Source organism: Bacillus rossius, chromosome 1 (genome assembly GCF_032445375.1).
Source record: "Bacillus rossius redtenbacheri isolate Brsri chromosome 1, Brsri_v3, whole genome shotgun sequence".
NCBI lineage: Eukaryota > Metazoa > Arthropoda > Insecta > Phasmatodea > Bacillidae > Bacillus > Bacillus rossius.
In genome coordinates, this window is record NC_086330.1 from 229,334,380 (window position 1) to 229,353,169 (window position 18,790).

General features: G+C 37.7%; 1 protein-coding gene across 9 annotated transcripts in view; it reads left to right on the plus strand.

The window, feature by feature from the left end:
• Positions 1–18,790, plus strand: part of LOC134527342 (F-actin-uncapping protein LRRC16A) — a 324,842-nt gene that overhangs the window by 206,066 nt on the left and 99,986 nt on the right. For all 9 annotated transcript variants that reach the window (XM_063359938.1, XM_063359939.1, XM_063359940.1 and 6 more), the window contains 3 exons: positions 859–1,034; positions 10,095–10,182; positions 12,101–12,247. In XM_063359938.1, coding sequence (XP_063216008.1) covers positions 859–1,034; positions 10,095–10,182; positions 12,101–12,247 — 411 coding nt within the window. The remainder of the gene's footprint in view (positions 1–858; positions 1,035–10,094; positions 10,183–12,100; positions 12,248–18,790) is intronic.

The following is an 18,790-nucleotide window of genomic DNA, read 5'->3' on the forward strand; positions in this document are numbered from 1 at the left end:
TTATTAAGTTAATCAATGGTATGTGTAGAAGGCTTTTATTATATTTTATTATATTATACTAATCATAGTGTTCTGATGAATTGTTACCTAACTTTATTTGTACCATTCATTCCCAGTTTTTCTGTAAACAGTAATGTATGGTAAGAAAGGATTACAGATACTACTGGTAAATTCTTTCTGCAGTTGCTAGTTACCAGACATAATGTGCATTAAAACATCAAAATGTTTAAAATAAGAGTTCTCAATAGGTCTTAAAACTTAACACATTAATTACAAGAAATATGCACTACTGACAAAATATTTTTTAAAACCGTAAAAATTAGTGGTTATCGGATTGTTAAAAAAAATTAATCATTGGAGCCTGTATCAGTATAATGTTTATCAGTATCTGGCCATCACCAGTTTTTGTTCCTTTTTTCATTTTACTGTATTTAGTATCATTTTTTCTTGGACTCCTGAGAAGTGTGGGGAAAAAAAGCCACTGTGTTAAAGTTTCATTAGAAACATAATTAATATTTGGGTATGTCTTAAACAAGATTTACTGTAATTCAGAACTTCACTTATAGGATTTCTCACATTTAAGTATGTATTTTCACATCCATACAAAGTCCTACATATTTAGTAACAGTTTAGTATAAAAACTTTCATTTTAAAGAATTAAATGGGTTATTCTGTATGTTGTAATTAAATTTTGCTGTATTATTATAAAAAACATTTTTTTTTTGTATTCCCTTCCAAAACTGTAATTTTAATTAATTTATTTTTAAAAATTGCTAAATGAATGTCACTCCAAATGTGTTCTACTTGGGCCTGTGTGGGAAGAATAAAGATGGTGTTAATCGAGCCGTGGGTCCACAGGGCACCCTGGAGAGCATGATGAAGTGCGCCGAGGACCAGTGCCCTCACGTGCTGTCGGGCGACCGCATCCAACAGGAAATCCGCTCCACCTGCACGGACAAGAACTGCCTCCAGCCGGAGTTCGTGCGTGCCTGCATCCTGGAGCAGGCCGGCACCGACATCATGAACAGGGTCAAGTGAGTAGCGCAGCCTTACAAGACTCTCCTCATTCAAGGATCAGGCTGTAACTGATGTCATGAACAGGCTCAAGTGAGTAGTGTAGACTTACAAGAGTCCTAATTTAATGGATCAGGCTGGAACTGACATCATGAACAGGGTCAAGTGAGTAGCACAACCTTACAAGACTCGCCTCATAAACAAATCAGGCTGTAACCAACTTCATAAATAGGATCGAGTGAGTTGCGCAGCCTTGGAAAAGTCTCTTCTAACTTTGCAGTTGACTCTATCAGGCTGGAAGTGACATCATGAACAGGGTCAAGTGAGTAGCACAACCTTACAAGACTCGCCTCATAAACAAATCAGGCTGTAACCAACTTCATAAATAGGATCGAGTGAGTAGCGCAGCCTTGGTAAAGTCTCTTCTAACTTTGCAGTTGACTCTATCAGGCTGGAAGTGACATCATGGACAGGGTCAATTGAGGTCTCTTGACCATGTCATATCTTTGCGTGTTTGTGCACAGATACAGAAAAATTGTGTCATAATCTATTATAACAAGTACCTACTTTACTTACTTTTAAATGCACATTTTGGTAATAAAAGCTTTAAAGGGTCATGTTATATACTTCTAAGAGCCCCAATGTAATAAAACTGTATTTTGGTTTCCAAATTATGCTCATTTGCTTTGCATTGGGTTTAAATAGTACAATTCATATCTGCATTGTAACATTTTGTATTAAATATGTAGAGATGTGTACACCACTCAGATATGACAGTGCATGTGAAACTGCACATATTCCACTAATGCAGTCTAATACACAGCTAATGAAGAGTACATAACTGTAATGTTGATGTGTGCTAGTGTAGCACTGCATGGGTGCAAATGTCTAGGTGTCATTTAATCAAGCCCAGGTGTAGACCACATTTTACATTCCAAAGAATGTTGTGAGCCTGTGTGTTATGTGAGAATGGAAATAAACCACATTAACACTCGCACATATGTGTCTTTATATTATTGCGTGATTATATATATTTACACCAGTGGTTCCCAACCTTTTTTTGATCAGGGACCACTTTAATTTTATTATTATTAGCAGGGACCACAAGGTTAAAAAATAACCTGTATCAATCTAAAAATAAACTTTAAGCCTAATCGTTCAATGTTAATCGAAACGTTTAACATAAGCAATCTAAAAACCACAATAAACATTAATTAACAGTGTTATGATTGAAACTTATATTTTTAGTACACAATTCAGTTTGCATCAATGAGATTTTTGAGCTTGCATCTTCTGTACAAGATCTTGAATTCTTGGTGTAATATTTTTGCTCAAAGCTACACGCATATCATCACTTACTTTCAGTGGATTCCTTGATTTGTTTTTAATGATCAGTAATGCAGAAAATCCTTGTTCGCATAAAAAAATTGTTGAGAAAAGCATAAGATTGCGCAAAGCGATTTCTCGAATTTTAGTATATGAAATTGCTTTCTTACACCAAAACTTCTTCAAAAGCGTCCTTACAGTTCCTGTCATTTTGTAATTCAATAAGTTCTTCTTGGATTTCTTCTGCAACTTCTTTAGCGTTTGTGCCAAAAGAGTTGCGTATTAGTTTTTGGTCCACATTAGCTTCTATATTGTTATATTCTGGGAAGTCACGGTTGAATTCATCAACCCACATTTGCAAATGACATTTGCTGTTTTTTTGTATGCTTTCCCTAAACATGACATACTTTTTGTCGTCAAGGAAGGCCTTCAATGTTGCAAACGCACTATAATTGCTCTCGCCAACTTGAATAATTCATAACTTAAGTTTGCAAATAAAAGCACGAAGTTTATCTTCAAAATTAAATATATTTGCAACGCCTTCTAATTGTCTGTTTTCTAAACCTTGCATTTGCAAGTTCAACTTATTTAAGTGTGTAAAAATATCCACAAGATATGCCAAATGCATCTGGGATGTCAAATCAGAAAACTGTACTAGTAAGTCTTCCATTTTTTCTCACCTAGAAACAGCTCAACCTCTCCTCTCAGCTCGTATAATCTTTCCAGCATATTGCCTTTCGACAACCAACGAACCTCTGTGAAAGAGGAGGTTCTCATGGTTGGAGTCCATTTCAGTGCAAAGTTTTTTAAAAAGGCGTGAATTTAAGGCACTGCTTTTAATGATATTTACTACTTTTATGGCCAGTTTCATTGTATCATTAAGGCATTTAGGAAGAGTGTTGGAAGCTAACGCCTGGCGATGAAGGATACAATGCGATGTTAATGTTGACGGATTCCTCTGTTTGATTAACGTTGCTAGACCGGAATGTGATCCTAACATCGCAGGAGCACCATCCGTACACAAACCGACTAGCTTTTCCCACATAATGCCATATTTATGGAAATATCCAGTTATTATATTCATGACATCGATACCTCTTGATGTCATTTCCAGTTCCTGATAAAACAACAGTTCTTCATTTATTATGTTGTCGTCGTCTAAAAAGCGGACAAAAACACGTAACTGAGCACAATTAGAAATGTCAGTGGATTCATCGCATTGCAAAGCGAAGAATGGCGACATTTTAATTCTTGAAACAAATTGCTTCTCGATATCATTTGACATGAGTTCAATTCTAGCTTTCACCGTGTTGTTCGAAAAAGGTATATCTTGTATTTTTTTTTGCTTCTAACCCTAAAACTTCTTCGACGTCTTTGATCAAACAAGGTTTCACAAGATTTTCTCCTATTGTGTGTGGTTTTTTTGATTGTGCTATTAATTTCGATATCTCAAACGATGCTACTAATGTTTTTTCAGAAGATGCATATCTTTTACCACTAGGCCCGAGTTTCATTTTTTTTTAAATTCTCCAATTTTCCTTGAAAGAACTCTGGTGGTCGGTCAGAAAAATTTGGATGAATCGTTTCTAGGTGACGTTTTAATTTCACTGGCTTCAATGCTTCGTTCGCGAGAACAGTTGCGCATATAACACATTGTGGTTTTATTTCTCCATTACTTTCTATCGAAGTAAATCCAAATTTAATGTAACTATTATCATATTTTCTCTTAGGCAGCATTTTTGAAAACAAAACCAAAATGCAATAGAATGTACACTGTTATGCTTAAATTATGTTTTATGCCAAGTAAAAGAATAAAAAATAATATAGCTAATTTTTTTCATAATTCATAAAATAAATCATTAAATAAATAAATATATACTGGTTTCCAAAAAATTCTAACCTCGCTATCATTTTTTTACAAACTTAAATCTTTACTACACAATTTAAAAAATAATGTTGTCTAATCGTTAAAAACAAGGGTCTTGGTAGGTAGGTAACTTAAATTTCCCTTAACCCTCTTGGCGCCAGCCTTAAATTGTCTAATTCTATGACGGTTATACTAAAAGTGCCAAGTCATTTTTAAATGAATTACATATCTGGAGTTAAATATTAATAACTTTTTTTCCTTTAATAACTTTTTACCTTTAATTACTTTTTTACCTTTAAAACTTTTTTACCTTTAAGTATGGAAGTATAAATTTTTTACATCTTATAAATAAATTATTCTTTGTCATTTTTAAGATTAAATAAAAACATATAATGCATTTTTTATTTATTTTATTTTAAAGTTCTCGGGAAAAAGTTATATTATTTTTAATGGATTGACGTGCGAATAGGGCATGGTTATCAAAGTAATATTCTTGGCACTAAGAATTTCGTGGGAAAATATAATCACTACAACTATTACTAAAATTAGTTTCAACGCACAATAAACAATAATATAGAATAACTGGCAATTTATAATATCCACGAAACTGATTATTTATTTTTTGATAAAGCAACTTAATAGTTTGTTTGCCAGAAATATATATTTTTTGTTTATATTTGCAAAATAAATTTTTATAAGCAGGAATACATACTTATGTAGAAAATAATTAACACTTATAATTTACAAAAGAATCAAAAGATAATTTAAAAAAAAATAAAAGTTGAATTTCTCACAACGGAAAGTTAAATTCCAAACGAAGAAATGCGCACAAGCGCAGTACCATTCTCATGCTGTTCGAAAACAGCATGAGAACCCTGCTTTCTATCAGAGAAGGAAGACAGAAGCGTGACAGCTCTGCTCTCTTTTTTGAGAAAAAGCAACTCAATAGTAGGGCGTGCGTCTTTGAAAGAAAAAAATATTCAGGCCGATTTTTCGATCCTCCAATTTTTCGTACGACACAGAAAAGGCGTTTTATCCGACTTTGGCATTAAAATAGTTTACGGTGTTTTTATTTCGTTATGAAACGCCTAAAACAGCATAATAACAATTCAACAATTTTATGATAGCATATTTTTAAGAATTTTTGTGGCTGGCTCCACTTTTTTAATTTGGGAGGCCAGTGTTATTTTACTATCATAAATTTTAATTTCATATTGCTTTATTTTATACTAGCTGCCCAACCCGGCTTCGCACGGCTATACTAATGGAAAAAAATTAAGCCACATCTCCCATTTACAGTAATGGTAAATAAAAAAAATTCAGTGAAAACTTATTACAATGCTGTATAATGTACCGGAGAGAAAATGAATAGCACCGATGGTTTCCCGACTCGTGCACGCAACGTACAACTGATGTACCCGTACTTCGCTAAGGCAGTCTACAGGCAGATCACTCTTGCGCCGCTCATTATACATGCCCCTCCTTGTGGGTACGCCACTGCCGCGCGATGCCCGTTGCCACGGAGACGCAGAAGGCATGAACAATGCAAAAACCTGTTCTCATGCAGACAAAGTACCCACTGTTGCCTGGTTTTAACCACCCATGGGATCTAATTTTCGGAAAATGTCATCCTGCATAACATAAGGAACATTACTGTGAAGTTTCAAATCTGTAAAATATATGTACTTGAAGAAAGGGCAATAAAAAAACTAATTAAACACAGAGAGAGGGAAAAAACAATAGTTTAGGTTTGCGATTTAAAGTGATAAAAAGTATTTAAATACTAATTGAACTCTTATGAGGGTACTGATTGCTTCGTTGTTAATATCACACGGGTGTTTTTTACTTTTAAGGGAAAATTAAGAATGATAAGGCATCTAGTGCGTGGCAACAATGTTAATAGGCAATAGGAAATAAACTTCTAGCGCCTGTGGCATTGTCAACACACACTTCGTACGTGTAGTGCATGTTGTATCTAACCCCCTCCAACGCATTTGATTCTAAATTGGACTTTTAGTAAGGATCCCTAATGTTATTGATAATATAATATAGCCTATAGCCTTCCTCGATAAATGTACTATCCAACACTGAACGAATTTTTCAAATCGGACCAGTGGTTCCTGAGATTAGCGCGTTCAAACAAACAAACAAACTCTTCAGCTTTATAGTATTAGTATAGATATAATTAGGTTTTCAACTAACTGTACCTAACTGTAGTGAACATTTGTAATACACAAACACAATAATCATACGTAAACCAATGTCCACATTCTGTTTTGTAATTGCATGTTTTTATTAAAACATTTTAACAGAGAAAAAGGCGTAGCCGACTTACCCTGTTCATATGTTATCAAAATATCTATAAGAATATTGAGGAGTTATAGATGTTGACCCACTAAACAGCTAAACAGAATCACTAACACAACACTGCTGAGCAAAACAAAAGAAAACGTACGATTGACTGACCGGCTTGCACCATAATGTTTAGTCAGTTGCTTGCCCTTCCCCCGGTCGCCTGCGCGCCGCGCTCGCTTTTGTTCACCGACGCGAGTTCATTCAAAGTTTAGAATCTTTCACGGACCATATTTTAGCTCTCGCGGACCACTGATGGTCCGCGGACCACTGGTTGGGAACCACTGATTTACACACATATAGTCATGGCAAAAAGACATTATTTGCTTTAATTAAACCCCCCAAGCACTATCTAAGCAGGTAGAGAACTAGGTGGCTCAGGGAAAACTCCTGATGGCAAGCAGAAAGTGGTTTTTTAAATAGTGAATTTTTTGGCTGGCATTTGTAACTAAACTTAAGATTTGTAAAACGTTATTCTTAAAGCAGGAATAATATTTGCAAGTAGGTAGAGATTAAGAAAAGTAATTGAAATGATCAAAAATATTTAAATCTTACACATAGTTTTAAACACCTTTTTAAGTCCATGATGGAGTTGTGTGTATGGATTATTAATGAACATAAATAAGTTACACAATTACATAGTTTAAGGACAGTGTGCAGGTGTAGCCATGACTTCACTTTGTTGGACAGCACTTGCATTACTCCCTTGAATTATGAAGTTTACCAAATTAAAACCACACTGTTTATTACAGCCAGTTCAACACTTCTGGTTAGCATTGTTAGTGTTACCAAAGCTGAGCTTTGAGAAATTGCCACGACACTGCAGCACAGTTCAGATGGCGGTGAATTAACTTTCATTCCCAGCTGACATATGGAAGATGTGCCACTAAGCTAGAAATACTGCGCTTGTTTATTTATCAGGTGAGCGGAAGTGGCTTCGCAGATAGCTGGAGTAATTAGTTAGCAAATAAACATCAATGCACGCAACTTTGCACAACTGGGTATGTGTGCAAACAGTGACAAAACTTTCACAATGCCCCATCTTACAATATGTAGTGCATAATTTCGTGATGGTGGAAAGGCATGCCAGAATGTGCATGTAAGTGTAACACTGTTTAACAAGCCTCTTTGAAACATTTGGTAATTTACTAATGGCCAGTTGTACCATTGTGACCTTTGATCCATGAACCAAATTATCTTAGCCCTTGAATGGCCGAGGGATGATTCCTCTAACCATTGCGCCAACACATTCTGAGACTAGACGGTCTTCGCTTGCATGAACAGAAGTTTATACATTTTCAATCTATGGAAACAGGTGGCAACAGTATCAAAGAAATGTTAGGTGCATTTTTATTAGTGAGTTCGAACGATATGAAGTCGCTACATTTGATTGTAGAACAGAAAATGATTGATACGTTTGCCAAACGATAGCAAGCAGCTCATGCATTCATTTGCTGCCTTATATCTGTTGATTTTTTATAACGAATAGGTTTTGTTTTAAAAAAAGTCTCTATTTAATATGAAATATAATTGTAATGAACTAAAAAGCTTTATTATAGTATAAAACTAAAATGATGAGCATTTCAAACTCTTAAAAAGTGGGTATTTCACATGAGAACTGATTGTAACACTAGTAAAAGCAGAATTTTTCATACGTGTGTGTTATATTATCTGAAATTTTTAAAATCATTATCCAATATTTATATCTGAATGCAGTAATAACCTGCAAGAATTCCGAACAAATTCCAGAAACGTTTGCTCGTGTTATGCCGATAAGACGATACGAGATCATTGTCACGAATCGCTAAATTGATCTGTTCATCTCGAAGTTCTCAAAATACAACTGACGTCAGCCGGGGCTTCGCCCCACGAGCCTGATCATCCTCCGTTCCCTTTCCCACCACCTTTCCTACCCGGCATTTGTGTCGTGACGTACGTAGCCGTGTGAGATTAAAACTGCGCGCCACGAACTACAGCAAGAGGGCGCTTAGCTGGGCCGCACCCCTAATATATATTAATTAATATTGTAATCCTTTTTCTTTCCGCCCCAAAACAGTGTAATGATGGCAATGCATGTGAGTGTCTTTTAATTAATAACTTCATGATCTTTTGTTATTTAATAAGTCCAAGCACGAACAAGGACGCTCCCTAGCGGGCGACGGAGGAACTAGCATGCAACTCATTTGAACCCTGTTTTATGCTTATAAGTAATTATTACAGACGTTCTGTACATGGAAGTAATTTAATAATTATTGTAAAAGGATTTGTGTATTTTCTAATAGTAACCCGGGGCACGCTACAGCAAAGTGTAACGGTAATTGTGTTCGGCGCGAAGGGGCGCCATGTTGCCACCCGCAAGCGATGAGCTCAGCCCAGTCTCTCTCTCCCGCCGGCCGAGGGCGGACGAGTCTCTGCCTTGAGGTGGCCACGTGCGTGGTCAGCCTCCTCACCTAATCTGATTCGTGCCTCGGGCGTTTTATAGTTGTATCAGTGGAGGATCGTGTAAGGACGTGTACCGTGAGTAGAATAAAAGCCAATTAACTGAGTTACGTGTTTTGTGTTCGGGGGGCCACGTGGGTCCCTAGCCTGGTCAGCGGCGTGTGGGACGCCCTGAGAGCCCACTGCGGTAATTAAAGCGTGCCCGACGCTGAGAGCTGGCTTAGTTAGGGACAGGAGCTGCGTATAACATCTGGAGGGCTAATATCTCGCCGCACACGGGCCATGTAACGCCCTGAGTTAGTCTTTCAGCCGGGTCCACGTGCCCACTCACGTGGTGGCACCCATTAATTTCCACCGATATTCTCACCTCAACACCGGTACGCCCTCACAATATTGCAACAGAAAATGTCGTCAAACTATGATCATGAAAGGAGTTTACACTCAAACTCTAATGTTGCAACTGGCCATAAGTTATATTCAGTCAGTTCAAAAACCAGTTTTTAGTTTTCATTAGTGTAAATTAAAATTTTTTGTATTTATTCGCATAGCTACATTCGAGGAGCTGTTTTCACTTGTCACTTTGCCTAGTCCCAGTAATAAATTTTAGTTATCACTGCAGGAATGAGTGAAACCAAGAACTGGAACCAGATCATCAACAATTGTAATGTGAGACACACTTGCTAATCTATTCGGCAATGATGTAATAAAAATGGAGTGAGGTAACGCAGTGGTGAGTCAGTGTACTGACCTTCTGGAGACGTGGGTTTGGACATCGGTCCGGCCAACCTGTTTGTGGCTTGTCATGGTTTCCTAACATCACTGCAAGTAAATACTGCGATGATTACGTACTTAGGTTCTTTCCTCAATGTCTCTGTGTTTCTATTCCTAGTGGTTTTCTTTGTAGCAAGTTGTAAAACACTACTTACTGTCTTTGTTTACTGTTTTCAAGTAACACACACTATACATGCAAGTTGCAGTTGCATTTGATTCTATGTTCTGCTGGAAAAGTCTTATTTGAGTGGGATTGTCTTTACAGTTCTCATGAAACTGAAGTATTGTTGTCAATGTTCGTTTGAATGGATGTTTGTTGTTGCAGTGAGCTGAACCTGGCTGTCGCAGCCCACATGTCGGATCGCATTACCGATGAAGTCATAGAGTCTTTAACCAGGAGCTATAAGTCCTTGGTGAGATTCTGTGCTGTTTTGTCATTCAAACTGAATATTTCATGGCCTTAGTTTTTGTATGTGATTAACTAGATTTGATTTTTGATAATGATCATGATCAATAAGGCGTAACATTAAGATCTTGTCCATCAAATTTTTTTTTTTATTTCTGTTAAAACTATACTGACGTTTGATTATCAGGAAAAATCGATAATACGGCATGAGTGTGGTTCCTTGTTAGATTAACTGTAAATTGAACAGAAATACTTTTAAAAATGTATAATCCCCATAGCTAAAAATGTATTTTTCCCACTAGTAAAGGGTTATCTCAGTTTAATTGACTCAAAAGTTTTGATGGTGAGATTATTGTGTGTGGTAAAATGATTGTAAGGTGTTAAATTCTAAGGCAATTTTTAATTAATAATTTAATTTTTTTAAATTTTTATAGTTGAATTGCAATAGGATTGTGTTCTAAATACAAGGTAATATAAGAAAAACTGTAACTTTGGTGAGAGACTGTTACCTAATTAACATTCTCCATTATTCTGTGTAATGTTTATGCACATTTCTTTCATGCTAAGTTTTTTAACAAATGAGGGGTTGAGTATACACATAAAACAAGAAGTTGGTTACTAGAAACATGATGTAAAATATAAGGAAACAGAATTCACAAAATAAGTTGATAAGTACGTTATTTCTTTGCTCCCCTGGGGCCTGCTAAGGCCATAAAGTGCCGCGTGATGACAGATTGACGAACAGTCGAGGGGCTGTGAGGTTCATGGTGGAACATGCCATTAACTCCCCTCCCCAGCGGCCACTTGGGCCACAGGTTCAGTGTGTTTGTAACTTTCACCGGGGATGGTTGTGTGTAGCCGACTGCAAGGCTCATCACCTTTATGCCAGGTTAGTTTGTGTTACGTAGTCCTGGGGGCCTGTGCCCTGGACACACTCCAGACAACGACCCTGCTGCCTCCGCCTCTGCCACTGGTGACATCACGATCCTGAGAGCCATTTTCATCTTGTGTTCGCCGCGGGCTAGTGCCCTTGCCCAGTAATCCTCACCTGATTTCCCCTCCCACCAAGGCAGTAGGCGTCATCTCAACTGAGTTATTTCCCAATTGTTTTTTTTTTAATTCATAATTATCAGAAACAAACAAAAATAATTATTGTGTAATGTTAGTAATACTCTGATTAAGAACAAAATACTATTTACGAACTTCTTGATTTAATTTTGATGAAAATGTGCTTCTCATATGTCTCTAAAATATTTTTGCTGTCAGTATTAGTTAGGCCTGTATGAATACTATTTTTTTTTATGTGAAGCAAATATGAAATTGAATGTTTCAAATATTCGTGAAGTCAAATCAAATTACGAATATTGTTTTTGGCAAGGCTGTATTACACCTTTATTATAAAATAAAGGATAGAAATAAAAAGAAAATGTTTAACATTTTTAATGTCTGAAATGATTAGGTAATTAACCAATTGGGCCATAAGTATAACATCATTGAATAAAAATTTTAAAAAATTACCTTGTTTGATATCAATATTTATATTTGTAAAAGCAAATAAAGTTCTACGTTTTGATTTATTTAAGTAACCAACTTTATTCACGTAAAATATACAGAACAAAAATAAAACTAAATTGATATTAGGCTTCCAATGTTTTAAAGCTTTGCAACACATGCGGGGGTTCACATTAGATGCGAAGCTTTGCATCACAACGAAGCTTAAAATAAAACAAATAACAAATTTTGTTGCAAAGTGAAATAGAATATTAAAAAGAGCTTCAATTATCCGCGTAGCCGAAGCTTTGCACAGGCCTAATGTTAGTGTTGTTTCATCCCCGAACTTGCATGTTACTTTGTTTGTGTGTCCTGTTAGGACATAGTGTGCACCAGTTAGTTTTAAACTAAGCATGTACTTGGTTTGTTTGCAGGTTGGAGACGTGAATAAGCAAAGATCTTCCACTCCGGACGTTCTCCGTACTCGTTCTCGTGTAAGCTCGGACTCCTCTCGCAACGACCCCAGTGACTCATACTCGATGGCGGATACCTTGAGCCAACAGTCAGATCAGTCCCCAATGGTACAGTTCAATTTCATATTTCAAATAGCTTAGAGTCTTAGGTTCATTTGTTTGTTTCATAAGTAGTTGGTGTATAATGTACTATCATTTAATGAGAAACAACTAGGAATGGACATGTCGATTTTTCAATGCTTTGGTTCCACCAATTCTACCTGCAATCGGAACTTTTGATTCTCAAGCTGTAAGAAGGAATTGTACCATATAAGGAATCATATTATATATATAATGGTAGGTCATAAGAACTTTCAATAATCTGGATGTAAAATACCCTGTTTTATCGCATAGTCGTCTCATGCGCGTAATGGTAGCACCGTTATTTTAACATCAAACTTTGGAGAAAAAATAATTTCTTGCATAAACGTCACATGATGTTTTTAGATTTCGAGCGCATTGTGTAGGTAGTTTACCCATATAAAACAATGTATTTTAAAGTTGAAATCTAATAGTCATTCCGATGTTACCGCTTACTTATTTAATAAACAGAAATATGAAGTTGTCTGAAGTGTCAATTTTCTTTTAAAGACATTTTCAAACATAATAACTTTTATCTTTTCATCTTCGTCGCCACTATGTACCGCTTATAAAAATGTAGCCAGCGCTAGTTAGCATCATTCATGTTTTGTTATGTTGATTCCCGTATAGAGCACGCGCATGTAGTCGAATATTGATACAGATAGCTCATCGATTGTATGCAACCCATGCTCTCTGTCTGGTGCCGAGTTAACTACATTTGATAGTGTTACAGTCTGCTATCTACACTGGTGTAACGTAAATCTCTCCTTGGAAAAACTTTGGGAGACTGGTGGATCTTTCAGTTTCAAATACATAAATAACAAATGCAATTTCGTCAAATCTGTGCACCTATTTATTTTACTTTTATAGTTACTGTAAACTGAGCGAACAAAACATTTTTTAACAATAAACATGGTAATGAAGTTAGTCCCTTGACATACATGATTTGACTAACGCATTATTCGTTAGCCATTACAATGGTGGCTGATACACAAATTGGGTTAATATTGGTTCGTAGGGTCGACCCTTTGTAAAAATATTACGAGATGACTTCCACCATAGTTAACAATAACAATAATTAATTAACAATAAGAATAAACAATCCCAGGATTCTAATGATTGGCACGACATGTAATTAAAGTTCTCTAATTATCACATTTTGGCACGTTGGAGGTCTAACGGAGAATTTGGAAACACGATATTTGGAACTAGGTGGCCAAATCTGATGTTTTATGTTGTAGTTGGACTACCAGGGCGCCATAGCAGTCCTGGGTTCTGAGGACAGGAAAAAAGCATGCGGTCTTGAACCCTGTCTGTGAACAAGCCAAATCCCACAAGATTAGACCTGGTTCACAGACAGTCATTAAACAAGCAAAAATGCCCACAAAAACGGTGATGGTCAGGGAAGAGAAAGGTTGTCGAAACTCACCAAAACAGGGTATAGATCGTTGCACTCAGAACGTGTGCCCGCCGGGAGGTGAGCGAAGACCGTCCAATAAGTGCTTTAAATGCAGACGCACTCATCATTAGAATTGAGCAAAATAGGACTATTTCTACATGGAACACAGACTGACTAATTAAGGTCTAAAAAAACTTAGGGAAAACATCCCTTTACGAGATGATGACATTCTCGTATGACGGCAGAAGTGAAGTCTTGTTGTGGGCTGACCGAGGATGCGAAGTGGTCTGTGATAACCCAGCGCGAAGTCTCTGCGTGGCGGGAACAACTCTTAATTAAAGCAGGCGCTTGCTTTCAAAAGAAAAAGGAGGGGACTTCGGCTTCCGCACTGAAAGGTTTCGAAGATTTCCGAGTGGGGGGCAAAGAAACACCTGCTTCGATATCTGGACGTTGTTTTAGCTGCCCAAGTGGAGCGCAATCTCTTGGGTGGTGGCCGAAATAGAAAACAAATTGACTTGTGCATATCTCGCACGAGGCTACTTCAAAAACATGAGGCTTATGGAGGAGACTAGTGGGGTGCTCTGGTGGCTTGCAGAAGAATTACAGAGCACTGCTTGTGGCGTGAGTCGCCAGGGGGCAGGCTAAGTTTGCCCGAGACTCTCAGCAGTTGCTACCTCCGCCGCTAGAGGTCAGAGGAGGTTCTTTTGAAGACTTATTGCTAGCTTTGACTTAGGCCGGGGTTAGTGGCCAGTCATTGTACTGAGAGCTTCTGGGGAAGGAGGGGAGACTTAGAAACTGCAACGATGGTGGGAAACTTGCTCTACAGAGCCCGGAGACGTGACGGGACGTTGGGGAAACTGACTTGTTATCGTGCCATGGAGTGCTCACGTCAGGAGGGCTCTTAGAACCGAGCTGCTCTGATAGCTTGCAGGGCATAGCAGTGTTTGTCACGGCTACAGGGAGAATTACAGGCGATGGGCATGCATCAAAGCGCGGATAAGACAAGCACATATGCTGGCTCTCAAAGACTCTGCAAAAAATCAGATCTGGTGATGGGAATGGATTGGGTATACTAGCCTGACAAAGATTAAGTGGGAGTGTGCAGAGAGCAGAAAAAGTTTAAGTTTTAGTTAAAAATTACTGGTAAAATTATGGGTCCAAAATTCAAATTTAATATTGCGCCAAAATATGCTAATTGGCGGCACAATAGCCCACGCTTTCTCATGGTGTGTACTACCGTTCGTGTCACATATTTTTGTTTATGTATTTAAAGTTGAACAAAAAGTTTTTGTTGCATTACTTATTAATTTTAATTGTTTGGCATGGTTTTGTATATGTACTTTACTTTTTAAATGAACGTACTATCCTTGAATAGGTTTTGTTTTTATGAATAACTTTACCTAACAAAAAATGCTTTTTTCACATAATCGTCGCACCCCTATTTTTCAAACTTGATTTTAGTATAAAATGTGCGACGATTATGCGATAAAACACGGTAGATTCACTTAAATTGATTCTTGCCACAATTGCATATTTTCTAGTCAGTAAGCTGACAATGTTTATGCAACTCGCCTAGCACTGATATACTAAAAGCGCAGTAAATTATTTTATGGTTAGATCACAACCGCAATCACCTACATTTACACGTAACACTGTACTAATTAAGGTTAGAATTCTGTACTTGTGGGGAAATCATTGTAAACTCATTTCACTATAATAGCTTCCGGCCCAGTCTGAAACTAGCAACGTCGAGGTGAGACGCATATGCACCCCGGGGACTTCATCCATTTTCATTGCCGAACTGAACTTAGATCTGTTAATGTAATACAATCTTAATCAATTTAATTTTATCCTGGGGGCTTGCCTCGGCCGGCAGACTGTTCAATTCAGTATTTGTTTAACCCTTAGCGGGACTTTGCCAGGCAGCTAAGCGATATTTTCTTGTGCGACCATCACATGGTCCAGCTCTCACCTAGCTCAGTTCGTGCCGTGGGTACTGTGTAACCTGACGTCGAAGTATAATAAAGAACCGTACTGAGTTCACCGTGTTATTTACTGACCACGTGCCAGCTCTCCCAAGTATCAGGCGTGTAGGTCGCCCTTAAGAGCCCACTGGAGTGTGCAACCATCTTAGTCATGTGTATGCGTGCCTGATGCTGAGAGCAGGACAGGTCTGTGTAATAACTGGAGGCTAGGAGGGACAGAATCTCGTTCCCCACATGGACGACGTCGCGCCCTGAGACGAGTCTCTGCCGGGTCCGTGTGCCCTTATCATACGGTGGCGCCCAAATTCACGACTTTTGACGATTCATACCCTCCGGAACCACAACAACGTATTTTGCAACTAGTTTTATATATTTTTTCTTTTAAAGTACATTATAGCCATGCTAATCCGGACTGAATAGGATCACCAAAAGTTTAGATAAATTATTAATTGCCTTAAAATGCTTGCCATACAAGTTTCAGATGGGTAAATACTAAATATATAAGAATAATTTTTTTTTTTTAAATAAAGAAAACTTTTCCTGCTGCTTAGTTTTAGTTTTAATATTACTGTAAACCTAGACATAAAAAAAAACTAAAAAAAAACATCTTTTCCATCCAGATTAACTGGATGTCTGTATGAGTGGGTTCTGGATTAGTCTGAAAATCCATTAATTTTTTGGTGTTTATAATGTGAGGAAAGCATGGTTAATTAAAAAATGGCGAAAAAATATTAAAAATAATAGTTAACCTTTTTTTGTTTACATTTTGCATTTTGGTAATTTTTAATTTTTAGTACAGGCCAAGAAATATTGTTTGCAGTAGGTATGTATGTATAAATACAGTGAAAGGACTTCACTCCAACATGGTTTGGCACATCATATACCCTGGCACCAATCACGCAGCTCGCTTTCAGATGTTTCCAACTGTTGACCGTGGCCAACTGGTCATGTCACTGCACTGCCTGCATTTTTAGTTTGCTCACAATTAATTGTTACTGTCGATTTTCGTTTCAGTGCATTTTTTCCTGTTTTGTAATGGGTTACATTTCCATAATGATTTTTGAACATTTAAACAACTCATTATTTTTTTTGTATAGAACAGTTTATTAGAATTTTTTTTTACAACCACATTTAACTGTATATTTATGATTATTGCTTTCATATTCTTGTTAAAACTATATGGATCGACAATCTGGCAAAATTGCTAATCTGGCATGGCCGTAGTCCGGAAGGAGCTGGATTAAAGACTATTAATTCGACTTCGCCTCGTGTTCCATTTACTTTTTTTGACTTGATAACATCTTATAAATTGATAAACGCCGGCTGCACGCACGAAAAAGCATGACTCATTGTCACATTCCGCCTGAGCCGAGAGTGCAAGCGAGAACGCGGAACACGAGCACGATCGGCCTAAACGTTCGGCTTGTGATGCCTCTATCTCTCTTCCACTCCATCGGCCGATGCGTCCGAGTAGAAAAGAGACAGCGGCAGCACACAACCTACACGTGAACTGTTTTGTCAACTGTTTATAAAGTGAAGTGAAAAGTTAATGTGGTTTCCATTGTTCATTACAACAACAATTGCGGCAAAAAAGGTAATTCATTCTTGCATTTTAATAATTTCATTAGTGATATAATCTGATATATTTGTTCTTTGATTATTAAAAAAAAGTAGCATCTGTCGGCGAATGCAGGTTATGTTACAATTATGACTAAAAAATTATTATCTCATATAAGCGATTGTATAAAAAGTCAACTGCTTTTATTTAGTATTCAATGGAAAAAAATTGTAATTTTCAATTAACTCCTTCTTTGTATTATACAAAATAATGATAATTCAGTGATAATAATTCAATTAAATTCATAAAAGTGAGGGCCTACTGGTGTTGCGTTTTATACTGATTGCGGAAATAGTGGGCGCCACCACGTGAATGGGCACGTGGACCCGACTGGAAACTCTTACTCAGGGGTCACGTGGCCCGTGTGAGGCGAGATATTGGCTCTCCTGACTCTGGCGTCGACACCTGTACCTGTACCTAGCCCGCTCTCAGCGTCGAGCACGCTCCTACCTATTCGCAGTGGGCTCTTAGGGCATCCCACACGCTGCTGACTGGAGGAAGGACCCACGTGGCCCCCAAACACAAAAACACGTGACTCGTTTAAGTTGGTTTATTTAGACTTAGCATGCCCCCTTACACTCCTCTCTTCACACGGTTGAAATGCCCGAGGCACGAATTGGTATAGATTGAGGAGGCGGACCACACACGTGGCCACCCCAAGCTTTTACGTAGAGAGAATGCTAAAAACTCCTGGGAGTATAAAAACTATTTAAGACACAGCCCCACTGACCGAGAGAGGCCCCGAGGATAATAATAAAGCGGTTTAGATTAATTAAATATACAGAGCTACCTATCAGTGAATCAATGGTGATGTCCTCGGGGTGACTGCAGAGACGTCCGCTCTCGGCCGGCTGAAGAAGGAGACAGGGGCGAGCCAAGGCTCGCGGCGGGAAACATGGCGTCCTTCGCGCTGAACACAATTACCGTTATCATTTGTAAGACTGCGTGCCCTGGGTTATTAGAAAGAATAACATGAACCTCTTACAAAATTAATACATAAATACCCATGACCAGACTTTCTGTAATAACTACTTGTACATGGAAAACAGTTTAAATAAATTTTTATATTAGTTCCGTCATCGCCCGCTAGAGAACGTCATTGGCCATGCTTGCACTTACTTTACTAAAATTATCTAATTAAGAAACAAAATAACACTCACTCGGCTTACCTGTCGTAACATTATTTAGGGGGTAAAAGAAAAAGGCTTACAATATCAATTTAGGTGTTTTAGTGGTACGAAGCACTGAAGCTAAGTGTCCTCTTGCGGCAGTTCGTGGCGTGCAATTCAAACACACACACGACTACGTACATATCGGTACAAATGCTGGGCTGGATAGGGATGGGGAGGGAAACGGAGGATGATCAGGCTCATGGGGCGAAGCCCCGGCTAACGTCAAAAGTATGCAATTTTTCATCAATGTTTTATTATGACGTTATCACGTAAAATTATCGTCCGTAAACCAACTTTACATACAACTTTCTTTTTTTATGAATATAGATGCCTAAGGTAGACAGTTTTTTTTTTTAA